General features: G+C 51.3%; 1 protein-coding gene across 3 annotated transcripts; it reads left to right on the top strand.

Moving 5' to 3' along the window:
* The first annotated feature begins 227 nt into the window (after positions 1-227).
* On the top strand, positions 228-25198 carry NAA60 (N-alpha-acetyltransferase 60, NatF catalytic subunit). Of its 3 annotated transcripts, none has more exons than XM_074322554.2 (8): positions 228-402; positions 15796-15890; positions 16449-16564; positions 18264-18393; positions 20327-20423; positions 21267-21501; positions 22628-22970; positions 23816-25198. In XM_074322554.2, exons 3-7 carry the CDS (start codon positions 16455-16457, stop codon positions 22782-22784), a joined length of 729 nt encoding a protein of 242 aa, XP_074178655.1. In that variant the 5' UTR covers positions 228-402; positions 15796-15890; positions 16449-16454; the 3' UTR covers positions 22785-22970; positions 23816-25198. The 3 variants fall into 3 exon arrangements, with proteins under 3 accessions (XP_074178655.1, XP_019570438.1, XP_019570436.1); XM_019714877.3 differs by having other exon boundaries at positions 229-402; positions 15796-15992; XM_019714879.3 differs by lacking the exon at positions 15796-15890.
* Positions 25199-27502: the final 2304 nt, after the last annotated feature.

The following is a 27502-nucleotide window of genomic DNA, read 5'->3' as shown; positions in this document are numbered from 1 at the left end:
GCACATGGGCACTCGGGCTCCGGCCCGCATCAACTTGGCGCTTCCGCGGGCTCTCGGAGCCTCACCGACCCCTCTGCGGGCGCACACCCGATCCCCTAACAGGGCTCCAGCCTCCCTGCGACCCGGCTTCGGGCTTAGGCCTGACCGCTCCTAAGATGGCGGCGTCGGCGTCTGGGAGGCGGAGCCCCACGTGGGCGCCAGTAGCCAATGGGCTTCCAGTCTGTGCCGCCGGCTTGGCGCGGGAGGCGGAAGTTCCGCGGACCGTCGCCTCCGTCCCGGCTGCGGCCCCTGCCGGTTACATAACTCGTTGCGGGCTCCACACGGCCGCACTTCCGGCTCCTTGCGACCCCAGGATGCGCTGAGTGCGACTACACCGTCTGCTGCCGCCGGCCCCCGTCCGAGGTGTGGCTCTGGCTTGTGGTGGGAGTGTCGAACCTGGCTTGGGGTGGGGGTCGGAAGGTGGGGAGGAGGAGCAGTTCGGGATGCAGCGGGTGGGGGCTCGGTTGGGAGCCAGTGGGGGCGCAGGAGGCCCCAGGCGGCCTTGGCGGGGCGAAGGGCGGCCGGGCTGGTGGGGGGAGACCGGGGCGTGGCCCACGCCCGCCGGTGCCCAGATTTCTCCGCTGGGTTTCTGGGCGGCCACGGAACTAGCACCGGGCAGGGGCAAGGAGGGGGCCGCGGGGTGAGGAGGGGCAGCGCTCCAGACCCCAGGGGTGCGGAGGGGCGCGGTTCCCAGTGTTAGGTGGGACCCGGACCTTTTAAAGCCTGGGGCGCCTCGGTGCCGTGTCCCAGGACGACTTGATGGGGAAATTTGGAACCAGAGTTCAGTCAGCCCCTCGCTACCCGCCAGGTCTCTCTCACTCGAGATGAAAGGCCCCGTCTTTTCACAATTGAGCGATTTGCCGCTGCTTCGCCTGGCTGTGGACTCCGGTGTTTGGTACTTGTTGCGCGGATTGTAGTTATTTTGCTGACGTGTTTGCCCTCCTGTGAACTCCAGAAAGCCTGGGGCTCTGTCTTGATCCTCTCTGTGTCTTACTTCCTCAGCCGTACCTTTCGTAGGAAGATAAATCATTTTTGTACGTTTTTGGTAGTTTATAGACGGGCCATGCAGAACCTGCACCAACTCTGACCTCCTCCACGGAATCGAACCCTTGCCAAGGATTAGAGGGAATCTGTAGTTTCTGTGGTTTGTCCCCCTGAGAAAATTTTGGTGTGTGTGGCCCTTCTCTGGACCACTAACAACAAATACCTGTATGCCCAGTGGGTGATGGAACCCAGGACCTGATGTGAGGCAAGGAGCTACTCGGCAGTAAATGTGGACACTGGCTGCTTCATTGATCTGTTTTCACTCTGCCAAGTCCTTGAGCCATACACTTTGGTTACTCGTTTGTCCTGGTTTCCTTCAGGATAACAGCCACACACTGTAGTTCACTGTGCTACCTGGAGTGGGGGTTAATTGGAGTGTCAGAACTGGAGAGAACATTGTCCCTTACAGATATTTACCAGAAAACTGAGGACAGGAAACCTCTAGTTAATGCTTAACTGACTGAACCGGGAAGTTGCTCCAGGTCATCTATAGAAATACTACAATCCCCTTAGCACTTTGTAATTTAGAGATAAGTGATAGAAGTTCTTTGGCCAGGAGTACCAGCCTGTGAGGAGAGAAGAAGGGGAGTCTTGAACGTCATTGAATTAAAAGGGGCTAAAAGCAAAAACAAATTCATATTCTTTCCCCTCCCATGAAAACCCCTGAATTGCTTTAAGCTCATTGGAGAAGATGGGATTAAAGACTAGAAGAAATTCAAGAATGGCTGAAATGTACGTCCCAGTCATCTTTCCAAATGGACACATCAATCACGGCAGTGCACATAGGGCTGTATCTCCCCTATTCCAGGATTTTGTACCCATCAGAATTAATGTGCATATTGGCCCTTTGAGAATGCAGTGTTCACGAGGTCCTTCTCCATTGGGCCCTGGTTTGCTGGAGTTCCCTCTTACTGCTCTTACAGACAGGCTGGGTTTCTATGAAGACAGTTAAAACGTATAAGAAGCAAGGTCAGGGCATGATGTGGTGTTAACAGGCCAGAATAAAACATAGAGACACTTTTTAAAAAGGACTGTGTGTATCCTATCTTGCAGTGACTTTGTCACCATGTTTATTTTAACCACACCTACTGGCAGATTTGGGATATGACTCCTTGGAGTTGCTAAGCAACAGCATGCCTCTGCCCTGGATGGAAGCAAATTCCTGGATGTTAGGAGATTTGAGATAAAAGATATTTACGCCTGAACAGAGAAGGGTGATTCTGTCACTGCTGACTGGGTCTGTGTGGGAGACTCATGGAGCTTCAGTAGACCTGTTAGCAGCAGTATGGCTTGTCCCAGCCTGAAGTGTTTAGACCAGGTGGATACAGCATCCTTACACTGCAGCAGCCACAGGGAACACAATGTAGAGAAGACTCCTCAGAGCTCTGAGTTCAGGGCAGTGCATGTCTTCTGTCTGCTGAAATAGCCCAGAAGTCTCACTTTGTTGGTGACAGCTCTCCTACCTGAATAGACAGCTGGCTCCATATCAGGCAATGTCTTTCCTTAAATGGTGGCTCCTTCATCTTTACATCCTATCTCCATTGTCTCCCCTTGACATCTCTCTCTGGAAGGAATCCACAAGGTCCTCATAGTTTTTGCATCTCAGTTCCTTGTTTTTAGAAAGCAAGCTTGAGGTGTAAACTCTGCATCAAAGCTTGTCTTGCTTGTGACCATGTGCAGTGCTTTCAAGTAAAATGTTGACCTGCAAAAACAGTGCTGCAAAAACAATGCTCCCAGGTCTCTTTCTGGCTAAGTTCAAATGCTGAATTTGATTTAGCAAATATTTGTAAGTGTATTTGATAACTCCAGGATCAGGCCTCCTTCCCTAAATATCATTCTTGTTAGCATGACCTCTGATAGGAATGAGCTGGTAGGCCAGCTCAGGGTTATCGGAGGCCCAGATATCTACCATTGCTCATTAAAGAGAGGCCTATATGTTTGAAAACCCAAAATGCATGTAGTAGGGTTCATATTCTGCTATGGATCATAACGCTTTTGCTCAGAGCTTGTGAAGTCATAGGAAGGCGGTCTAAACAGGAAGCCACAGGAGGTGGTTTGGGGTTCATGTTGACAGTTTAACCAATGTTCAGTGGCGCCTGAGTGCCCCACTGTGGAGGCTAGCGGACATGTGACAGTCACCCCTCTGAGCCACAATCTGAGATGAGGTGGCCACATCTCTGAGCTGAGATGGTCAAGTAGAGAGGTCATAACAGCAAGTGAGGGCCAGTCCCTAGTCCCGTCTTATCACCATCTCAGCCTGCCCATCTCTTCACCTGAAACCCATTTCCTGCTCAGGCAGGGCCCATGTGACACGGAGGGGCCAAATATTCTGAATAATGATGGCAAGAACCACCTATGAGTGTGACAACTTAGAGATTTTTAAATATCTCTTTAAAGTAGAATGATTATCCAGTTTGCCCCAGAAGAAACTCTCTTAGTGTCAACTTTTTCTTTTTTTAATTTATTGGGGTGACAATTGTTAGTAAAATTACATAGATTTCAGGTGTACAATTCTGTATTACATCATCTATAAGTGTCAACTTTTAAACTCCATACCCTTGGAATAGTGTGGTGTTTTGTGCATTGATGCATTTAGAAATAAACATTCTAAACACAGATTCCCAGTTGTAAAGAAGGAAAGAGAAGGTGGTTGTGGAAAGGGACACAAAACAAATGTTTGAGAAACATTATTTCCTTTGCTTACACAGGAAGACCAAAGAAAAATATTTTGTCATCTTTAACAGACCACATTAGAAAAAATTCTTCCAGTTCTATTTCTTGTTGGATAGTTATTGTTATTAAAAATCAAATTGGGTTTGTTTCCTGCATTCCTGAAATGGGGTCTATTGGGGCAGCAAAGTTTTGAAATTTGAACCCATCTTGGAAATAACTGAGAAGAAAGCAATATCATTTTATAAAATAGTCTGCGGGTAATTGTCCCTTAGGTAGAAAAGAATCCTTATCTGGAATTGTTAATGCAGCAATATTTCCATCATATCTGTAGTTCATGGGAGTAATGCTGGATACCTTTTTCAAACTTGTTACTTTTTGGAAGATGACTCCTGACTCTAGTTATAAACTTCAGAAAGTCTTGCTTGTCAGATATTTGCTCCTCTTTACACTCTTAGTTTCAGATTACTTTGCTTCTCCTCTGGCCTCCCATTTTTAACCATTTCATTGAAATATGCATATAGAAAAGTACACTAGAGGAATGGCCATGGCATGAATATACCTGTACAGCCACCCCCAGAAGATCCCCTTAAGCCCTTTACCAAGCAAGACCTCACTACTGAAAAAAATTTGATTTTCTTGTAGGAAACACAAGAAACCATTAGCAGTCCTTTTATGGGGGATGCGGTGAGTAGGGGATTCTTAGTTTTTGCTTTATGTTGCATGTGAATATACAGGGGAATATTCTTTTTAAATCTTTTTAAGTGGCTGTCTTAAAACGTATAAATATTTTTAAAAATTGGATTTTATATAGCCACTAAAATTACTTTTTAATGATCACACTGGAATCCTTTAAAATAGTTTTATAAGTCTGTTCAGCGTCCTTATCCACAACCAGCTGCTCTTTGCTTCATTATAACTTGAATCTTTATTTCTGGCATCAGTGCACAAAATGCCATGCTATTCCAAGGGTATGGGGTTTAACAGTTGGCACCAAAAAAGTCTATTTCGGGGCAAAATGGGTAATCATTCTACTTATAATTTGAAGAGACCCTGTAAAATGTCCACTGTTACTAATTAAAAGCAGTCCATGAAATTATTTTAATATAAAAATGTGTTCATAATTTTTACGTGCCACCTGAAAGTCTTTATTTTTCTTCAGATAATAAAAACAACCCAAACTCATTGTTAAAAAAAAAAAGCTAAAATAATACAAGTGAGTGGCGTAGAACACAGACATCTGTCACGACTCCAGAGGCAAATGCTGGCTGGTTGAATTACTTTTTGACATCAATTTTGTTATAAAAGTTAACCTTGTGATCAAGTGTTAATTTATACCAAATTTGACCCGCTTTTCTATTTCACATCTATTTGACTGAAGGATCTTAAATGCAAACCCAGGGAAACAGAGGTTAAAAATCATAAAACAACAAAACCCAGCAGAGTGAGACGGAGTAAGTGGAGGAAGTCTGGGAGAACTAGTTTGCTGTAGGGGCAGCAGCAAGTGGACGGGCAGGGTTGCTGAAACCCGATTCCCCTGTTGCTGTACTTTTTCCTTTCAAATTGAGTAGCTGCCCGTCCACTTTGCCCACTCCTGCCCCCAAGCAGTGTGAGGGTTGCTTGTGGACATTGAAGTTCTCTATGGAAGAACTTACTAGCTCTTGGTTTTGAGCCCTAGGCAGGGACCAGTCTTGGGTGTTAGTCAAGAATGCTGATTAAAAACATACATCTTACTATCCTTTGATACCCAGCCCCCCCAAATCTAGTCTTTACAGGTGGTTTTGTTGTTGGTGTTTGATTTGTTTTTTTAAATTAAACTGGTTGACACAGTCACTCCATCCGAACTGGGAATTATATTCTGCCTTGTCAGATGGTTTCCTACCAAATGCCAGCTTAAAAGCCCCTGGGCAAAGGCACTTGACCAGGCCCACTTGTCTGTGCTTTGAGCTCTGGCTGCGTCTTTGTGTGTGAGCGCACAGTGCAGGATCATCCACTCCCTCATTTTCTATTCCAGGAAGATCAGACTTGTCTGAGTTTTCAAGCCGGGGGCCACGAGGTCTGTCTGCTTTTGGCTCCACGTCTCTGGCCTCCATTTCAATGACCCGTCTTCCGGCTTCTGTTCTTATCTCTGTTGGGGCCTATTCTTTGTCCTTGTCTCTCTCCAAACCTGGGCTGTTGTTCTCCAATTCTGACCCCAGCGGGGTCACAAAGGCAAAGTCCTTGGGCACCCTGCCCACAAGCCAGTCCTCCAGGCGTGTAGGGACCCGCCAGGCCTCCGCTGCTCTGGGGTAGGACCTTGGAACAACCAGAGGATTCTCTTGGTCCGCCATGACCAAGCGTAGCCCAAATGCCTTGGAAAGGAGCATGGGGGTTGCACGTGGCATGCATGTCAGTGGCCCAAGACCGTGCCCTCCACATTAGGTCATTTTACCGTGGACATGAAGTAAAAAAGCAAAATGGTGAAATAAAATTTCAAACAAAATAAGATTTATCTCATCTCGGGACACAATGGAAAGTTAAAGAGCAAAGCTTCAAAATGCACGCTGCGTGGAGGCCTTTGCTACGCTGAGATAGATAATGCTCAAGTCTGGCGCCCTCCCTTCCCGGGAAGTCGCAGGAGCCATGATGGAGCCATGTCTGGGGGGCCTTTGATGGAAGTCTCCCGTTAAGTGGAACTAAAAATTTGGCCTTTTTAGTGAAGAGGTGCCACTAAGTATGAAAAGTTGCTAACGTCGTTTCTAGAGATGGAAAGTGGAATGGCGGTGGTTGGAAGCTGGAGGAGGAAGAGCAGGTACTTAGTGTTTCATGGGGACAGACTTGCAGGTGGGGGAGATGAAAAAGTTTGGGAGATGATGGTCATTGGTGACCAGCATTGGTGATGATTGTGCAACAATGTGAAGTACTTCATACCACTGACCTGTACACTTAAAAATGGTTAAAATTATAAATTTTATGTTATGTATATTTTACCACAATTTTTAAAAAAAGATAAAAAAGATGCAACACCTAGACATTTTCCTTTCTCCTAGTCGGACTCCATGGGTCTTAGGTACAGTTTGGGGAGGATGCAAGGGGACCCATCCCCTGCCTTTGCCCTTGTGGCCCAGGGAGGACAGCATCCCTTCCACACACTTGTTTGTATTAACCCCTCCCTGCCCAGCCCGGTGGACAGCACTTTTGGAGTTCACCAATGTGCTGTTTGCCATGGAATTCCTTGAACAAAAGAAGTGGTTTTTGTATTTAGGAAATGGTGCCGGGAAGGGCACACCCTGGCCCCCCATCTTGCCCCCTCCTGTATAATCAGAGGTTGCTGACTATGCTCGTTGCCGCAATAGCAGTACCTAGAGCAGGGCATGGATTTTCAATGCAATTTTGGTAAGTGAAAGGCTAAATGGATTCTCAATATGAAATTTAGGGGATGATGGAAACTTTGGCCCAAAGGAAAGAATGGTCTGGACCTAGGACCACGCCAGAACCACCTCTTATCATTTATTTCAAAGTTGTGTAATTAACATGCAGCCAAGTGTTCAGATCTCAAGTGAGCAGATCCATGTGTTTGACGACCACTGAGGAGACTTAGAACATCGTCATCACCTTCTGCCCCTTCTCACTGCCCCACCCCAGCCACTTTCTGATTTCTGTCACCATCGAGTCCCTTACCCAGTGTCAGAATTTCACGCAAATGGGATCCTCCAGGATCAGCAATTCACGCTTGAAGAGATGTGATCTGATTGTATGTGAGGCTCATACGGGCTCCCCTCGGAGCACGATGGCTTGGGTTTTAAGAAGGAGTCTGTTTGGAGCGAGAGCGCTGGGTGTTTGTTTCTTGTCACCCTGTAAATTAATCACATTCCTCCTACAGTGAGGTTTTGGAAGGAGCCCAGGCTGCGGCAGAGATGACTCGCCACCGCCGCCAGCAGCTGCTCGCTTGAGCAGATGAGCCATGAAGAACAGTCGCTGCTTCCCTCACTCTCCCTTAGTCCTTGACCCATTTTACTGAAGAGGCAGTGTCCCGTGTCCATCACTGGTGGTTTTTTCCTCTTCTCTACCCTCCATCCTAAATGCAAGAGCTTGGAGTTCAGTGTTGGATTTTTCAAGCGGATAAACTTGGCGTCTGCAGAATTTCATATTCCTCAGGGCGTGGTGGTCTTTAATTCTTGTGCCGTGGACGAGTGTGCCCTAATCTTCCCTTGTGCTTCACTTGAGAAGAAGCCTGGAGTGCCCAGGGAAGGCCAGGGTGGTGCTTTGTCATAGGGCGAAGGGAGCCGAGGGCTCGAGAAAGGGATCAGCCAAGGTGTGAGCTGTAGAGAGTCAGGGGAGGTGATTCCCGAGGGAGGGATGCTGGATTTCACAGGGGAAACTGTTGGTTCATTGTCACCAGTGTACTGGAGCAGAAGGTGGAGGGCAGGAATAAAGAAGAAGGAGGCAGCAAATGTAGGGTTGTAGGTGGTATTCTAGGGGAAAGAAGGTGGCGGGAGGCTTGTCCAAGAGGATGCACATGGTGTGTTTACAGCCCATTGTGGGGAGTTTGTGCAAAAGAGGAGGCTGAGAATGTTGGAGAAGGGGGCACTTGGACCAGGGAGGGAGGAGGTGTGGAGCTGCCAGGGATTAGGGTGGCCCTTTGGAAGTCCTGTAAGGCTGAGGACAGGATGCCAGCGACAGATAAGCTGAAGCACGGAGTGAGACAGAGATGTCTCAGTAGATATCAGAGCTGGGCTTTGACCTGGGTGACAGTGATGGCAGCATCCTTGAAGGGGCTGGGCACATGTGGAGGGCACAGTGTCCCAAGCACAAGCAGAGGTTGGCCTATTCTTGGCAAGGAGGAAGCACCCTTTGGATCCAATGGGAGTGAAAGAAGGAAGGAAAGTTTCTAGGGGCGATGGAGGGTGCAGTGTGGTCATGGCTGGCCTGAATACTGGAAGTGTGCTGGGGTCAAGGGTAGAATCCAGAGCACTTAAGCCAGTAAGAGGACAGGGAGGTTTTTAAAGGTTAAGTGTGGCTTGTCTGGGGCCAAGGAACAGTACCTTTGAAGAAAGGAGAGCCCCTGTGGACCTACAAAAGGGAGGGATCTCCAACCAATAGGGTTGTTTCTGCCTTTTTTACTTGGGATGGGAGTAGAAGGCTCCTTGGGTATCATGATGGTGCCAGGACACCCCTCCAGAAACAGGAACAATTCCATTCCAAGCTCCCCCCGATTCTGAATCCCCAGCACTTGTCAGGGAGATGGGAAATGCTTCTGTGGACATTGGGGACATCTTGGCAGCCATTCCTCCACTGTCACTGTCCCTCTGGCCAAGCACACAGGCGCTTGGGAAGTATCGGGAGTGAGGGAGTGCCCAGATATGCAGATGTCCCCCCTTTCCAGCCACCGCAGAGGCCTCAGGGAAACGTGGCCTTTGCTACAGAGAGGTCATTTCAGCACAGGGAAGACAAGGCTCGCAGACAGCCTGCGGAGGACGAGGTTTGGGGAAGGAGAAAGGGAGAGCCGAGCGGGGAGCCGACGGGCCCTTCATTTGGGTCTTGGAGAATCCAGTTTCTGCCCCTTCTTGAATTGCTCCACTCACCCGCCCTGTAAGGCTGAGGACAGGATGCAGCCCCAGGAAACCCAGGGAAGAAGTCTCACTGTAAGCCTGACTTTTGCAACTTCATGTTTTAATTTAAAAATGCAGGTGAATTTTGTGTTCTATATGTACATCCCTGCCGTTGTAGTATAGATGCATCAGTGTCTTTGTAGGGAAACGTACTGAGAGATGGTCTGTGTGCGGCTGCAGTGCCTGTCCCACCAACACTCCAGGGCTCAGCATGGAACAGAAGGCCTGACTCGGGGCCTCTACTCGCGTTGCCCACTGGTACCTGTTCTCTGGTGAGTCTCAGAATCCTTGCTCCTTGAACCCTAAGGGTAGCCCTTAGTGATAGGAGATCAGTACTTGATGGAAGGTTCCGGATGGACAAGTGATATTCCCATAGGTGCCAGATCTGGGTCCCTTGGCCTGCTCCCCCAGTGATGGACCAGCCACGTGCCCTACCAGCCTCTTACCTGCACTACCACCATCTCTAAACTCGCCCTCTCTGGCAGCATTACATGGGAACCAGACTGCCCTTTCCCGTGCCTTCCTGTGCCCGTCTCCACCCCTTGTCGGTTGGGCTGGCACAGATTCGGCACCATAATGTGCGGCTTTGTCCTTTAGTTAAATGTGCCCTGTTTCTATTTTTAAAATCAAGACATCTAAAGAACTGACCTTTGAAAAGATGGAAGTACTTTTAATAGGGATGTGAAAATCCACAAATAGCTGTGTGTCTTGGAGCCCAGTGTTTTTCTTGAATGTTGAACAGGCAACAAATCCTGCCCCTTTGGTCAAGAGCCTTGTCCCAGTGATAGAGGAAAAAATTATAAATCCCAGGACCTAAGAGATGCTCATTTATTATGGATCTCTCCCTTTGTTATCAAACCTCAATGTATTTTTTTAAATCTTTTAAAATCAACTTTATTGAAGTTTAATATGCATACAAGAAAATGCATCCAATGAGTTTTAACGTGTGTGTATACATTTGGGTGTGTAACCAGCACCATCAAGATACAGAACATTTCCGTGCCCTCAGGAAGTGCCCCACCCCCAGCCTCTTTGCCATCAGCCCTCTCCATGGACAACCATAGAGGTCAAGGCCTTTCATCCTAGTACTTGCTGGCTAGCAGCTCCAAACCCTGGCTCTGCCGGGCGGCTTTGCCAGTTGCTTGTACTTGTCTTGCCAACCGGTGGAGAGTCTGGTGAGAGGGAGCTGACGGCACCCTGTCCTGCAGCTCCTTTCTGTGGGAGCTCAGAGCACGTTTGCTGTTGGTTGAGAAAACAGTGGGGCATAGCCCATGAGACACCTGGAGTTCTTCCAAGGGTGATGAGGGCAGGAAGTCATGTCACCCTGTTTCTTGGACTGGCTTGAGCTTGTCAAGCCCCAGATAAACCACCGGAACCAGTTTTCCAGGCAAGAGACGATAAGGAGTTTCCTGGCGCAGGTCAAGGAGGCTGAAAGTTGATTTGAGATTCGTTCGGTGATTTGTGGTTTGTGTTGATTTCCCAGCCAGGGGAAATCTGAGCGTGATCTTTCTCAAAATCATCTAAGCAGCTACCCTGTGAAAACTTGTGGACAGCACATACATGCTTGGTTGAGACTTGATAATTTTCTTTGGTCTCTTCTTACACACTCCAAGCCAACAATAGATTTTTTCCCCCTTGAATATGAAATATTAAAATTGGCCCAAATCTGGAGGAAGCCACAAGGTCGGCCTTGGTGGCCTGGCGGCTCTTTCTCATCTCTGTGACACTGTGCCTCCCGCCAGGCTCCCTGATTTTCAGCCTCGTCTTCCCAACCCCACCCTCTTGGGCCTGGCACACAGCTGGGGCCCCAGGAGGCGGGGTCTGGGCCAGCCCAGTTGAAGGATTCCCACCACAGGGAACCAACATGGGTCCTTGCAGTTTGACTTGTAGGCTGGAAAGCTTCTGATTCTTTCTGGAATCTACTATGACTTCCTTCAAAAAAGAATCTTTTATCCATTTATACACAAAAGGACCATTCACTCTCAGGATTAGGGCTTTGTGTTTTGTTTTTTAATAGTTTTATTGAGGACATAATCCACCTGCCATACAGTTCCCCCATTCAGGTGTATCATTCAGTGTCTTTAGTGTACATGTATTCCCAGAGCTGTGCATCTGTCACCACATCTAATTTCAGAGCACTCACACCACTGCCAAGGGAAACCCCGTACCCATACCCTCCAATCCTCCCAACAGTAGGCAACCGCTAATCTACCGTTTGTCCCTATGGATTTGCCTATTCTGGACATTTCCTATAAATGGGATCATAAGATACGTGGTCCCTTGTGACTGGCTTCTCTCACTTGGCATCATGTTTTCAGTGTCCGTCCACTGTGGCATGTGTCAGAACTAAATATCCGCTGTATGGCTAGGCCACGGGGGGCCGCCTGTATGGGTTCAGTCGTCCATTGATGGACATTAGGGTTGCCTCCACTGAAGTGCTGGGTTGTGGTAAGCCCGTAGTGGACGCCTGCATGTACTCCCTTGCTCAGTTTAGTGTGGGGCTTCTGTCCTCACTGGGATTCTGAACAGAATTTTTATCCTGTTTGGCCACTCGGATCAGGCAGGTGGTGAGGTATTTGGGCTTGTCCACCAGGATTTTCCCTAGAGGTGGTAGCAACAGGGAGAGGAGGCCCTGGTCTCAGAAGCGTCCTCTGGAAAGACTGCACTAAGGACAGGCCTTGGCTTGGCCTGGGATAATGTAGGGCTGTTGACTCGATCCCAGAGACTCGAGGTTTTGATGGAAGCTTCCTGCCTTTCCCAGTTTTCTTGGCCCTAAACTGGCCTTGTGGTTGATACCTACTTGGGCAGCTTCAAGCTCGGCCCCTAAAAGTGTCCTGTGTCCTTGAACTACACGGCGAGTGTCTACGCTGGCACTCTTTAAAACCTCAGTGGAGTTTGAGGGTTGGTAACATGGGAGGGTCCCGAGCAGTGTTCCATGCCCCCGTCGTTCTCTGAACCCGGCGCCTGACTCACTGGGACCCAGGGTGCTCAGCAGTGAGCCGGTCACAATTTGCTGAGAACTCTCTGTTCCCAGTGAGGAGGTGTGCAGGGGCCGGGCACTGCTTCCCAAAGCTCTCGATGAGGACGCCAGTCGCATTTAAATCAGTCACCTGGAAAACCTGCCATTCGTGTCTGAAACTCGGCCTCTGTGGAGAACTTTGGTTGGTCGGTGGTTAATTTTAATTAGGAACTTTTTCAAACATCTGCTTTGCGTACCCATCATCCAGTTCAACAGTTACTAACATTTTGCCACTTTTGCTCCAACTGAATTAAATTACAGAACATTCTGTCTTTCATCCCTTCATATTCAGTGTTTATCTCTTAAGGAATATGGACATTTTCAGCATAGCCACGATGCTGTTCTTATACCGAACAAGATTAACAACACCTTCCATTGTTGCTTTTAGAGGCTTTTTTGTGGACTCAGCTCCCTTTGTGGGGGAAGGGAGTGTCACCCACGTGGTGGGGGTTGTGCAGAACCTCCAGGGAAACGGCGCTTCATAGCAGGGAACGTGCCATGCTGGGCTCTGTCCTGCTTTTGTGGACCCACGGAACCCCTACAGTCGTGTGCCGTGGAATTAAACAGCCCTTTACCTAAGATGACCGGGAATCGCATCCTTGCCAGTGACCACTAGGATATATTTTGGACAGGGATGACTCATAAAACTCAGGACTTACCGTTTTTGGTTGACCAATCCATTTAATCCATTTCCTAAGAAGTGGCCGGCCACTTAGGAGGCCTGAGGTCCCTGAGGTCACACTCACCAGAATGTCCAGGGCACCATCGGGGACACGGGGCTGGAGCAGCAGTCGTGGAAAGGGAGCTGAGCACTGGAATTGCCCTGCTGTGTAGGAATCAGGGAATAAGCTGTTCATAAGACATCGGGCTGGACAGCGTCTTGGTTTCTGAAGGTACATGCCAGTGAAAAGGAAGAGGCAGGTGACATGGGAAGCGCAGATGTGCCAAGTCGGGGTATTTGTTGTTGTTTGGTTGGTTTTTGAGTTTTGTTTTGCGTTTGGAACTGAGAACTCAAATAAGCACAGCCCAGCGGCTGTGGCCTGCTCTTTCTCAACAGGCTTCTCACATTAACTTGTGGTGGCTTATGTACCTTCTTTTGTCATCCCTGCTCGGAGAGAGACTTGTCTGGATCGGCTCAGCTCTTAGAGCTTCTGTCAGGATCGTGCATCCAGAGGCCAGCTGCGTCCCCTCCTAAGTGACTAGTCTTCTCTGGCAGATCGCCTGTCGGGGACGCCACTCCTTTCTAAGGTACAGGTGGTACCCCAGCTTCTCCTGACCCAGGACCTGTCAGGATCCGCCAGGCCTCAGGCAGGAACACACCCATTTCCATCCTGAAGAGTTTCTCTTCCATCCCCCTCAGAGCCCCTTGGCATGCAGGCCAGGTGAGGGCATCCGGTGCTGGCTGCTGGCAGGGTCACAGGAGGGGCCCCTGACTTGCAGGCATCACGTGGGCAGTGTGTAGGCGTTGGCGGAAGACACAGAGAAAGAAGGAGAAAGGAGGTCCCTTCTCATTTCAACTTTTGAGTCATGCTGTGCAGCGGGACATGTCAAGGTGACACAGTCCCCACCTCTTGGAGTCCAGTATGTTCTTGGAAGACAGAACCTAAGTTACCCCAGAGCCATGGAGCCTCTGCAGTACCTCCGCCTCCTCCTGCGTCTCCACCTACCCCGTATGTCTACTTCAGGGTCACCTAGGTACAGTGATGTCTCCAGTCCTGATGACCTGGCCTCTAAAGCCCCTCCACGCCCCCCGAGTGGTCCACCTCAGGCTGGCTGGTGCCCTAAAGGGGAAGGGGACATAGCAGCAGACCTGTCATTACCCAGCCTGAGGGGCTCCTGTCCTCAGCCTGCCTGCCCTGCAGCCTGGGCCTGGGGGTCTGTCAGCTCATGGCTGGTCCTCAGAGGAGCCCTTCTTGCTGGGCGCAGTAAGCTGGGGTTGTGTCCAGGACTTCAGAGGCTGAGCAGCTGCCCCCACCCTGTTAGCAAGCCTCAGGGTGGATTTCTACTGGCAAGTGGCAGGTCAGGACACGGCCTTCCCGGGGACCCTCTCGGGAATGCCTGAAGTCTTGTGAGAAGCAGGTACAAGCTGGAATCGGGAACAGGTGGCCTTGAGGAATTGCCACAGGCACTTGACTTGGGCCCACTGAGCAGTAAGGGGAGAACATCTGGTCCTTTGACCTTTGGGCGTTAACTGTCGTGGTGCCCAGTCACAGAACTGTGGTTTCTAGAGGAAGTTTAGGCAGGTAATGACAGTCCCCTTCAGGCCCCCTACCAACCCCAATGTTTATTATGGAAAAATTCAAACACATACTGGAAAAATTACACATACGGACAGTAAGTCTCTGTATTATATCTTACCTGCCACCTAGATTGAACAGTTAATAACATTTTATCATATTTGTTTCCTAAGTAGCTGACAAATTTTTGAACCATTTGAAGTTAGTTTTAGACCTCATGATGCTTCACTCCAAAATATCTCAGCGTCCTAAGACTTTCCACATAACCACTCTACCCTTTCACATGTAAGACAGTTCGTAACAATTTCATAATATTTGCTGTCCAGCCCCTAATTAAATTGCCACAAAATGTTGTTTTGACTTTTATTTTTTCCAGTAGGGGTTTACCCGTTACATTTGGTTGTAGGTCTTGTCTCTTTTAGTCTGCGTTTGGTTTTTTAATGGCATTGATTATTTGAAGAGACCAGGCCAGTTGTCTTGTGCAATGTCACCATTCTGTGTTTGTCAGATGTCATGGTGCTGCTGAACTTTTGCTTGTGTGCCGGGTATTATCTGTAGTTGTGAAGTTGGGTCTGGAGGCACAATTGGCTTCAGGCCCAGCGTTGTAGGTGGGGCTTTGCGGACTTCGCACGCGTGGCACTGGTCTGGGACGCTCGGCTCCGTCACTGGGGGAAGTACGACTGCGGGATCTCCAGATCGAAAGGTTAGGCTTTTCCTTGGTGATTGGCAAGTCCTGGGGGTGAAGGTGCTTTGCCTCTGTGCCTCACACCTGTCCCCCAACACCCTCCACGGGGTGGTTAAAAGCCTCTGATGAATCTTGCTTGTCTGGGTTATTTCATGAGTAGTTCCAAAGTGGTGACTTTCCAATTCTACCATTCTTTCTACTTGTATTGGCTATTGTTCTTCTATAGAAAGAATTTTTTTCTCAGCCACTGAAGATGAACTGCACGGTTCCGCCTAAAAAGTTGGGAGTAAATGCATGATCCTTTGCTTCTCATCACCAGCTTTCAACATAAAGAATAAAGGCTCCTGTGTTTCTTTTGTCAGAGTCTAAAGCTTGGCTTTGCTTCCTGCTTTCTTTTCACTGGGACAAGGGCAGCTGCTTCATCAGCAACCTGGACTGCGCATAGTTTCGTGATTTAAAACCGTTGTCAGCAACTCCTGAGCCCTGATTTGAATTTCTGGTGTCTTGCAGTGTCTGTTTTCTTCTGCTCATGAGTCTTCATCTGCTGGATGAGGGAGGAGAAGTGACCCACCCAGCAAGAGCCACTTCTCCTACAAACCCAGCAGGTCATTGGCTCCCGCCCTGGCTGCTCTGAAGGGGGCCAAGGCCTGGGACTGCTGAGCCACATCTGCCATTGGCGGCCACTGAGCCACGTTGGGAGAAGCCAGGTTGGCGGGGCCATGTGCTTTATGCAGTGGAGACAGTGACATGAGGGGGACAGAAGACTGGCCAAGAAGAGTGGCGCTCAGAGCGCAGCTCAGCAGGGTGGAGAGGAAGGAGAGAGAAGATTGCCCAGAGGCAGGCTGCCCTCTGGGGCTCAGGAGCACCCCCATGAGCAGCGAGGGGACCCGGGGTCCCCATCCTGCCAGCCCTTCCCAGGCCTCAGTTTCTTATCTGCCACATGGGGGCAACTGTGACACCTGGTGCAGGGGATTATTGTGAGAGACAGAAATGCTCCATGCAGTTACTGAGGGGACTGCCATCCCTGAGACGTGGCCTTAGTCTTCCTGTCTTGCCTGCCTCACAGGTTGGGAGGAGGAGGAGTAAGCGAAGGTGCCATGATGGGGTCAGTGGGCTGGTGACGGGGTTTGGCCACACTCCTGACGCTGCCTCCCTCCCTGCAGGTGTGAATGACAGAGGTGGTGCCGTCCAGCGCCCTCAGCGAGGTCAGCCTGCGCCTCCTCTGCCACGATGACATAGACACCGTGAAGCATCTGTGTGGTGACTGGTTCCCCATTGAGTAAGTTGAGCAGCGCCTGCTGTCCCCCATTGCAGATTGGAGAGTGGGGGAGCTAGTGGGGGGTCCAGCTCCCCCACCACGCATTGATCCACGGTGCTGAAGCTGGTAGGCTTTGCGAAGTTGAGGGTGGCCTGGAGGTGCCATGGTGGCCCAGAGTCACCTTGCCTGTCAGTGAACCCCACATCCTGCTCCCTGGCGTCCTTAGGGCCCTTTTCTCCTCACTGCATTCCTTGAAGAGTCCCCAAAGGGGCTTTGCTGAGAAGCTTTAATTACAAAGATGTTCAGTGCAGTGCTATTTATAATTCAGAAAGTTGAGAAGCAGCTTAAGTATCTTAACGGTAAGCAATTGGGGTGTCCACTAGGGTATGTGCATTCAAAATGCATTTATTATTTAGTCGGGGGGAAAAATCTGTCATTGATACATATTTATTGACAAGGAGAGTTTTTTTTCAACAAGATATTAAATGAAAAAAAGCATACTAGAAAATAGTATGTACCGTAATGCCACTTTTATTTAAAAACATGAACAAAATTAAAGCTTATAAAGTTAAGTACCATCTACGTAGCAGAGTGTTTGGTAGTTTGGGGTGGGTAGATTATTAGTACCTACAGGTTCATCTGGTTTTGCTTGTCTATTTCTTACATTTTTCTGTAATATGCACTTAGAGCTTTTATCCTAAGAAAAATAGGTGCAAATTTTTAAAAATTAAAAACAAGATCCTGCTAAACATCATATTTCCACGAGTCTTAGCCTCAGATTTCACCCACTACAGGTGGGAAGGAAAACAAGGGGCATCCCTTACATCTCTGATGGGAGTGTCACAGCTTTCTGGGGATGTGGGCTAGCAGTGGCTTCATAGGTTAAAAAATAAAGTCATCTTCAACCCAACATTTGAACTCCTGGAAAGTAATCCGGTAAGTATGGAGATTAGACCCTGCCGAGGGCCACCAGGGCCAGGGTGGAGCCATGTTGGGCCATGGCCTCTGTGCTTCACAAGGTGCCCCGACCTGCCAGCCTGCCTCTCCTCGCAGCTTCCTAGGCCTGAGGCCTCGGGTTCCAAAGACTGTGAACTGCAGTTCCCTCGGGTTGTGTGGTGGCAGCTCCGTCACCTGGCTGCCTCGCCAGGCCAGCCAGGCATTCCTGGGGTCAGAAGATGGGAGTGTCCCACACTCTCCTCCAGCTCTTGGGCTCAAGAAAGGCATCTGGGCTGATCTGTCATGTCCCAAGTAAAGACAGAAACCCCCAGGCTCATAAAGCCCCGAGTGCCCTAGCCCCCTCACTGAGTCTCCTTTCCTAGGGATGAATAATCTGCCTTTCATCAGTGCATCCTGGAGCTTTGCATGAAGTGTTCTCTTCCCTGATCCTTTTGGGTACCAAGGGTCATCAGTCTTAACTCATTCAGCTGCCCCTCCAGCACTGCTCTCGTGGAGACATTATTATGGGAGGTTTTTTTTCCCTCCCTCTCATCTCTACGTCTTATAAAATCATTTTCCCATCAGAAATTCCCAGTCCCATCCCGTCATTACTGCTTTAAGATGATTGACCAAGAATGATACACTTTGATGGAGACTGAGGGGTGGGCAGGCTCCTTATCAACCCTGGAGCAACCTCGAGTCCCTTGTGGGTCCACTGTCTAAAGCACAAAGTTAGTTGGCCTTGACCTTTGGCAGGTTTACCTGAGTTTGTTCTTCTCCTCAGGTACCCAGACTCATGGTATCGTGACATCACCTCCAACAAGAAGTTCTTTTCCCTCGCTGCGACCTACAGGGGCGCCATCGTGGGAATGATAGTAGCTGAAATAAAAAGTAGGACCAAGATCCACAAGGAGGTAAGTATGTGCACTGGCGATGGGGCTGTGGGGGCTTGTGACAGAACCCGCTGCCTGCTCTGTGGCCCTTTCTCGCAGGAGCCCAGACCACGTAGGACTTGGGAGGGGCATGAATGGTCCACTGAGAATGTGCGGAGTTGTAAGGGACGCTGATTTGTATTGGTGGCAGTGTCACAGGAACCGCTAATACTGCTGCGGTTTGTTGAAGGAAATGCTAAATTTCAGTTAGAGGTTAGTGAAAATAGATATAATTTCTTTTCATTCAACTTCATAGACCCCTTCAAGATCTATCTAAGAACCCCTTAGAGTCTGTGGACCCCAGGTTAGCAAGCCTCACTCTAAGTGTAAAATGTGAGGCCACGGTCACAAATTGGTCTCGTGGTCGACTTGGGTCAAGATTCTGCTTAATAATTTCGATCATCTTAGTGACTATGTAGCATTTAGTGGCTACGTAGTATTTACTCAAAGGAGGGGGGAAAAACCCACCAAGTGGCAACTGGTTCTGTCTGTTTGGCTTGAGGCTATTTCTTTAAAAGTGCAAGAAGGGTGTCTCTCCCTTTTAAAGACCCGACCCACTCAAGTCCAGTCTAATTTGCTCATAATTAGATTCTGGCAAAGTTGGTTTCTTTTAAGAGTAACTTTTCTATCCTAGTTTCCTTCTGAGCTTTCTTCTTTCTTTTATCAGTGCTAAGATATAGCAAAAAAGAAAGAAACATTGGTGTTTTCAACAAGCATCAGTATCCTGTTGACCTTTCCTCTTGCTCAGGACAAACTGTCCTGCCTGCCCCCCCACCCCCCACCCCACGAAGCTTGTCCCCTGAAGTCCCCTCTGCATGGCTCTTCCTGCGTGCCCCCAGCGACTGTCCAGCCCCACATGCGTGGTGACTAAATCTCCATGTTCCTTTGAATGTGTTTTCCCTTGAAGGCAGAGATAGGGGACCCTTTCCTTTTGCTCCGCTGGTGTCAGGACAGGGAGTCTTTGCATTCTGGCACTTTCTCAGGCCCTACTGAGAGGCTGAATGAATTCAACACTGGGAAAAGAAAGCGGGGCCTGTTAGACCACATCATCCGGGGAACGAATGAGCCTCCCGTGGGCTTTGAGTGACAAGCAATGAGGATGCTCACCTCCCTGAGACTGAGGAGCACGTTCGCCTGTGTCCAGATGAACTGTGGGGTGGGGTGCTGGGGGGAGGGGCAGGGGCCGGGAGAGTGGGGACCAGGGAGAGGGATGCACTGACCCACACCCAGAGCTACATACAGGAGCTGCTCAGTGGATGGGGACCAGAGGGGCCAAGTGGCCATCGTCCTTCCCATGGGGAAAAATCCAGAGAGCCTTCTTTACGAGGTAGAAGAACATCAGAACCTCCTGGTGGTCGAATTCACAACTCTCCTGGCCCAGAATTCTATCTCTGGAACCAAGACACACATGGTGTGGCAGGCCCTGGCATGTCACTCTGCCTGGCGTGGGCAGCAGAGGGGCAATCCACACTTTGCACCGTGTTTACTCCGAGACCAGCTGGGGGCACTGCAGGATCCTTTAACTAAACCTTTCAAATTTTGTGTGGGTCCGGCTGTTTGGTCTCTTCGTGTGTCAGCTGCCATGTGTCAGCCCGGGAAGTGCCCACGTAGCACAGGCATTTCCTGTTTGCTCCCACAGCTTTCCTTGTCTGGCCTCAGTGGCCTTCCTTATCTGGTCTCCCACCCCCCCCAAAGAGGAGACTCTGAGTGTTCTTATCGTAGCAGTTTTTCACAGAAAGGCCCATACCCTCGTTTCCCTAGGGTGGGGGTGACTCTCCATTACCCTCTCTTCTGTCCCCGCTGGCCCCAGTGTCCCCTCAGGTGTTGTGACCAGGGGTGTTGGCACTAAGACGTGGTCTGCAGTGGAACCAGGCGCCTTGACTGAAACTGACTTTATCTCTGACTTTTTCTTTAGGATGGAGATATTCTAGCCTCCAACTTCTCTGTTGACACACAAGTTGCATACATTCTAAGTCTGGGAGTAGTGAAGGAATTCCGAAAGCACGGCATCGGTAAGGGGCGGCTGAGCTCATGGTTTTTGGTGTATGCAGCCCACCCACCCACGCCTAGTCACTTCCTCTATCCTAATGATTCTCACTCATCAGTAGCCCTCTGTCTCTTCCTCTGCCTCTCCTCTCTGTCTTCGGTCAGACCTTCATCCTCTCTTCCCGGCAGGTCTCTTGGCCCACCCCTACCCCATTGACCTTCAGCCCGTGCTCTTCCCACCCATCACCAGGTCTTTCCGCTATGGCCTCGTTCCCAAATCTGACGAGATCACATTACGAATGGCTCCCAAACGTCCTCATTAGAGAATGGGCACCTCTTCCCATGCCTGCCACCATGCACACAGCTTATGGCTGGTCACAAGTATTCTTGATTAAGACTAGAAAACATAATTGAAGAAATAGTCCTCGCTGCCATGTGTCAGATGCCTGTCACATCCAGGGTGCTGTGCCACCCACCCGTATGTCTCCAAATTCCCATCCCACTCGCCACACAGCCAGCGAATGGCAGAGTCTTCATTGTAACCCAGGCCTGTCCATTCCACGCTTTCCTGGGCTCAGGTCTATACTTTTGTTGTCTGAAAGGTTAGTGCGTCTCCTCAGTGCGTCCAGTCCCTGGACGGGAACTGTGCAGCCCATACCCGTGGCCCCGGACGCCTGATGGTCTGCAGCTAACAGGCTGCGTTTGGCTATGGGACTGTAGGGACTTTGACAGTGGTGGTTGTGGGAGGTTGGTCTCGGAGGCGGTGGCAGGGAGGTCGGTAGCGATCTCTGTGAAGGTCACTCCCTCGTCTGCCCCGTGCTTCCTTCCCCCTGCCCGGCCATACATTACCATCGTCTCTTTGCCCACAGGCTCCCTTTTACTTGAGACTTTAAAGGATCACATATCCAGCACCGCCCAGGACCACTGCAAAGCCATCTACCTGCACGTGCTCACCACTAACAACACAGCAATAAACTTCTACGAAAACAGGGACTTTCAGCAGCACCACTACCTGCCCTACTACTACTCCATCCGCGGGGTCCTCAAAGATGGCTTCACCTACGTCCTCTACATCAATGGTGGCCACCCTCCCTGGACCATCCTATATCCTTTTCTTCTCAGCGGCGAGGGCCTGTGGCTTCCTAGCCGGGCCCGTGTGCCAGCTGGAGCCGCGGGCGCCTTCAGGTGACGTTCATGAGGCCAAGCTCACAGGATGCCTTTTGCCCTGACCAGATGGTGGTGTGGGGAGATCCTGGTATGCGTGTGTGTGGAAAGCAGACGTCTCTGGTACTTGGTGTTCTCCAGACTTCAGCCCAGTATGAGGGTGGGTTTTAACCCTCCTGGTCCAGGATCCATCCATCCACCCACCCATCCATCCATCCAATAAGTATTGGTTGAGATCCTCCTGTTCCCAGTGCGTGGGGGCTACAACAGTGAACAAAACAGACAAAAGCCCCTGCCCTAATGGGACCTGTGTGCTGGCAGGGGAGGAAACAGACAAGTGTGGGGAAAAGAGTTGTTTGCTGTTTTGAATTCGGGTTCATACCTTCCTTAGCAGGGTGTGGGGTACGTGACCCAGAGGCGTGTCCCTTCCCTGCTCCCTCCTCTTTAACTTTCTGGCCCTTGATTGGTAGGACGGAGGCCAGGAGACTTCCTAATAGTCATCGGGTGTGGCCCAGAATATACTGTGTGTGTGTGTGTGTGTGTGTGTGTGTGTGTGTGTGTGTGTGTGTGTAATTAAGTGGATGAGTCTAGGATTTATCCATTTCATAGGGAAATAAACGGGAAAGAGAAAGGCAGCCCAGGAGCCCGCAAGCCTCCAAGCTCATGTGAAGAGGGGTCACTGTGGTGTCCAAGTGGGCAGCACTGTTGACCCCTGCCCCTCTGAGGATTGAGAGTAGGGGGAGGCCCAGGAATACTTGCTCTTCTGCCAGACTCCTCCCCCGGCACCCATTCCGTTACCCTTAGTCTGGGTGTCCATGTACCTGAGGCCTCATCTGGAAGGTGCTCTTGTACCCACATGCTGTCCTTTATTATTTGGCCCAGTGGAGGCCCCTTCATCTAAGGAGGCTTTTCAGCACTGCAGAGGCTGAGCTGTTGGCCTCCCATGAGAATGGCATGCTTTCTGCACAAGTCCTGCAGGTTGCCATGCAGGCCCCCACTGACAGGGCCACCCCAGGGGTGTACGGGCAGGCGAGGCAGGCTGGACTTTTCCTTAACGGAGCCCCACGGACTACATCCAGCACTTGGGCTCTGCACTAGCAAACCTGAGCCCCTGCTCCATCCCGCACAGGATCTACCGCCAGGCCCACAGCCTGCTCTGCAGCTTCCTGCCATGGTCGAGCATCTCCACCAAGGGCGGCATCGAGTACAGCCGGACCATGTGAGGCCAGCCAGGCAGCCTCCAGCGGGTCCCACCCCTCGGCGCCCTGCGGAGCCCGCCTTCCTGGCCATCTGACCTCAGCTGTCCTCTGCAGAGGAGCTGGCCTGTCGGCCTGCCTCAGCTACAGGCCCGGTGCTACGCGGGCTCAGAAGCAGAGTGTCGTGGGGCGGGCGCGCCTGGTCTCCGACAGGTACGCCAGAGCAGGTGATGGGCAAAACGGAAGCAGAACCGAGGGGGATGATGGTCCTGAGAAATGGAGGGCCTGGCGCTTTCAACAATAAAAACAGAAGGCCCTGGACGAGCACCTGCTGTGGCCAGGGCTGAGGTAGATCGTGACCGATTCTGAGAAACTTGAGTAAGTAAAGCAGAGGCCTTGAGCCCCCCCGCCAGAACTTTGTCTTTTCACTTCCTGAACTACTTTTTAAAAAAATAATGCATTCATTTGAAAAAAATAAAAATAATGCATTCAAATGGTTCAAAAATGGAAAAGGTACCAAAAGATCAAGCCCTTTCTGCCCCGCCTCCAGCCACTCCGCTCCCTTCTGGAGCTGCTGTGTCTCAGGCATGCTTCCATAGATCCTGCTTCTACATCGGCTTTAACACCAGCACATTGTCAGCTCACAGAAGCTCCCTGTGGGGGCACCTTGTGGATGAGGGCTCTGCTCAGATGTGGCCACTGCTGAGACCATGAGTCCACGGGGAGCCAGTCTCTCTCAGACCTCAGAACATCGGGGCTGGACAGGGTCATGCGGACTCCAGGGTCCAGGCCCTTGTACATGGACACTGCCCAGAGCCGATTGGTGACGAGCCAACCTTACAAGCAGGCTCCGTGGTCACCTGGGATGGCGCCCTCATGGCCTTGATTTGTGCTGGACTGAGGGGAGCCCAGAGATCACTCGAAGGGACTCTAGGCCTGGAGAAGGACTCGCTTCAGGGGTACCCAGGGCCAGCTGCAGGCCCCTAGCCAGACACAGTGTGGGGCAGAGCGTTTCTGTGGAGTTCTTCACCTCTGTTCCCCTCTTCTCTTCCCCACAGGCTCTTCCAGCCCTTCTTCCTGCTCTGGAAACCTCTGCTCCATACCCTGGTCTGGCCCCCATGTAAGTGCACCAGCCCCGCAGGCCGGCTGGGGTGTGGCAGCGTTCACTGTGGTCTGTTTCTTCTGCTGCCCCAGGAGTAGGGACAGGAAGGGGCCTCCTTCCCTACACCTCCTCACTGGCCTCTTCCCCTCCACCGCCTGTTCCTTTCGGCTCCTTCCTGCAAAACCAGAATGAACTTCTAGGAGGGAGGAATCCAAGTGTTATGGACAGACTTGACCCTAAAGACACAAGAGCCTCAAAGCTATGAGGGGGTGAAATAAAGGGGATGCCAGACCCTCCTCCAGACCAGCCTGCAGAAGCCTGGGGGGAGGGGAGCAGCCTCTACCTCCTCACAAAGGGAAGGCTTTTCACAAGCACAGAGCTCTGAGGCTTAGCTGCCTGACACAGGCAGTCAGATAATGGGAAGGTTTCCCACTCCTCTGTTGGCTGTCCCACTGTCCCCGAAAGTGTGGAACTGCCCACCAGATAGTGGATGAGCCATTCAGCTGAATTGCTGCAGGGAGCCAGGCTGAGGACAAGTGCCAGTGTGGGTCCTGGGGGTCCTCTCCCCAGCCCCCCGTCGCATGAACTGCAGCTCCACGGTTTGGCCAGCTGCAGACAGAAGGAAGCTGAGTGGTGATCAAGTGGGACCTGGCCTTTGGGGCTGGGGGCAGTCACGTGCCTTGTGGTCCCTCAGCCTCTGGGAGCAGAGACAGGAGAGGCTATGTCAGTGCCGAGAAGCATGCGTGTGGACATTACTTGCTTCTGGCATCCCCTGCACCCCCACCCCCCAAAGCTGCTTGCCGCCTGCCCTGCCCTCCAGAGGAGAGGGGGTTGGCGGAGTCATGTGCAGTGTTGCTGCAGTGTCACATAGCCTTTGCCACAGTGCACTAGCCAGAGGGAGGAGAAGGGGGAACAACTGGGCAGGGGGGCCTCGGGGACTGGTGCTTCCCTCCCTCAGAACTCCCAGCCTGGGGGCTCCTCTGGCCTTATGATGGGGGAAAAGAGGTTCTCTAGATGAAGGTGAGCCCGGACAGGAAAAGCATTACTCCTCCCTTGGCCGCCTCACGCTCTCACTGACTGGTCCCCACTGTGCTGATGGCTTCGAGCTGAGGCTTAGCTCACTGTCCTCTAATCTGAATCAACGATGATCATGTAGTTTTTATTTCTGCCCTGAGGGGTAAGGGAAGACTCTTCCAGAAAGTTCTGCCACGGACATTCATAATTGAGCTGAGGATTTGCCCTGTCCCTCCCTCCCTGGCCCAATCACTGTCCAGCCCAATGTTGAATGGATTGTAGTGTTTTGTCTCATTACAAACAAATAAATAGACTTCCATTGTCACTTCCTGTCTTTCACTTTGGGCCCTGCACCTGGGGATTTGCCCCATTGCTGGGGCCCAGGCTGAGGACAGCCCAGGAGCAGCTTGTCACTGTCAAGTCCCAAGGATGGCTGTCAGCTCAAAGGGCTGATGGCCTTGCAGGCCAAACAATGCAGTTCTGGGGAAGAGGTTCTAGAGCTGAAAAGCATAATGTTTCTTTTTCTAAACCCAGAAGGTCCTCAGCAGCAGGCCCGATTTGTTCAGGGATCTCCTTGGCCAGCTCTAGGCCTTGAACTGGGGCCTGGTCCTTGGGGTGGGGGCGGGGGCGGGAGGGGGCGTTGTAGGGGGTGGTGCTGTCCTGGTTTAGAGAAGGCTCCACAGGTGGCTCAGTGCAGTCATGTGCCTTGTAGACCCTGGGCCAGTGTACCCTGCCACTGGAACGTGGGGGACCCCTAAGCCAGGACACCCCAGCATGGGAGCCTGTGGCACCCCTGAGCCAGTGAACCTGTCCATTGGAGCCTGGGGGGACCCCTGGGCCAGGCCACCCCACCGTGGGAACCTGAGGCTGTGCCAAGCCCAGGACCAGGTGTTTCCACCAACCTCTTGGAGCTTCTGGCCACCTTGGGGACAAGAGGTTGTGCTTGCCACCCTGCTAGACATGAGGAAAACTGATTCAGGGGCAGGAGTTACCCAGGAGCCACACAGCTCTTGAATGGCACCTCGAAAGCCCATGTGACTGTTGCTCGCTGAAGGCGGGGCATCACCCAGGTAGCCCTTTCCAGAACCAGGCCTGAGGCGCCTGCAGAACTGGGTGGGGAGCCCATGGGTTTGCATGCGGGCTGCAGGCGCTACATGGAGTGAGGTCAGGGAGTTGGCATGGACTCAGCACCGAGCAGCGTCCTGGTGCTGTGAGGACCCTTGCTTACTGAGGTGGGTACGTCCATCTGTTTGCACTGTGTTGATAGGTCAGGTTCAGGTTTAAGGGGTGACTCCTTGGGGCCCTTTGTGAGTTGTGTAGCCAAGTATCAACTTGCAGGGGGTGGTAAAGGTGGGGTTCTGGTGAGCCTTGCTCTGAAGGCAGCTGTGCCCTCCCAGCCCATCAGGCTTCGAGGACAGTCTGCAGGTCTGAGACTGACTCCTGGTGGCCCAGTCCAGACCCACTGGCCATTCAGAGAATGAAGTGGGGGGCCCCAGGGTGATCGTGTGCATTTCATTTTCACAAATGCCTGCTGGTTGGCGCCTCAGCCCCTCCTTCACTGCAGCTCCCTGTCCCCAGCATGTCATGACCATGGCTTTTCTGCTTCTCAGCCTCTTTGGAGTGCTTTTCAAGAAAGTTTTGAGAGGTTTAGAGTGGCAACATTTAGAGGCCAGCTTAGCTGGTGTCCTTTAGGCTGACATGTTTCTGCAGCTGATGTCCTTCCCTGGGGAAAGACCCGGGTTGTGGCTCTGTGCTCAGTGCATCAGTGAGGGTGGCTTGACAGGCTGAAGGATCCATCCCGAGGTGGCCCGGAGCTTGGCGATGGTCTCCCCTGGGCTGGGTTGGTTTCCAACCGTGTGGGGGGCTCCTTATGTGGGCACTGACTTCCGCCTTCCACACACAACAGAAGCTTCCAGGTCTCCTTCATGCCATCTCACTTCCACCACATTCTCTGGTAAAGCTAGTCCTAATTCAAGGCAGGGGGACTCCACAGGTCCAGAATACCAGGACGTGGCTCAGCGGAGGCCACAACAGCCAGGGGGTCCCAAGACCTGAACCCCAGGGCAGTCTGTGCTCCTGAGCTTCAGTCCTTCATCCAAAAGTGGATGTGGGGATGTAACCGTCTCCAAGGACTGAGTGTTGTGGCTTCTGGCATGATCGCTTCTGCCTGGTGCCCGGATGGTGCGTGGGCAGCCTCCCTGAGGTCTATCTTGAGCAGGTCTCCCCAGCCTCAGCCTCCTGGGGGAGTGAGTGTTGTGGCTGAGGGAGAGGGCAGCTGCCCTTTCTGTCCCATGGGGCTCTCCTGGTGGACCTGTGGGCAGCTGCGTCCCTCCCACACCTGCCTCACAGCTGGAGTGTTCAAACTCCTGCTCTCGTTGCTCCTTCTGAGGCTGCTGTCCGGCTACTGCAAACCTCAGGCTCCCACCGCCCACAGCCACACCCACACCAATAACAACCTGAAAACAGCCCAGGGACCGAAGTCTCCAGACTCTGCTGACCCAGGACCTACCTATGAAATATCCAAGGTGGAACCAGGGTAAAGGAGCAGGGAAGGCACCTAAGGTAGTATTCCCCTGCGTCTAGGAGGAACCCAGCTGTCCTGGTGTCCTTGACACCATCGTGTGGATTT

The sequence above is a fragment of the Rhinolophus sinicus genome, chromosome 10 (assembly GCF_057876585.1).
Source record: "Rhinolophus sinicus isolate RSI-liver-muscle chromosome 10, RSI-T2T, whole genome shotgun sequence".
Taxonomy (NCBI): Eukaryota; Metazoa; Chordata; class Mammalia; order Chiroptera; family Rhinolophidae; genus Rhinolophus; species Rhinolophus sinicus.
Note: the sequence above shows the minus strand (reverse complement) of the source record. Positions and strands in the feature narration are given on the sequence as shown.

Coding starts and splice junctions, on each gene's coding strand:
- NAA60 (XM_019714879.3), top strand. CDS start 16,455: ATGACAGAGGTGGTGCCGTCCAGCGCCCTCAGCGAGGTCAGCCTGCGC. Junction 18,394..20,326: donor GGACCAAGATCCACAAGGAG/GTAAGTATGTGC, acceptor CTTTTTCTTTAG/GATGGAGATATTCTAGCCTC. Junction 20,424..21,266: donor ATTCCGAAAGCACGGCATCG/GTAAGGGGCGGC, acceptor CTTTGCCCACAG/GCTCCCTTTTACTTGAGACT.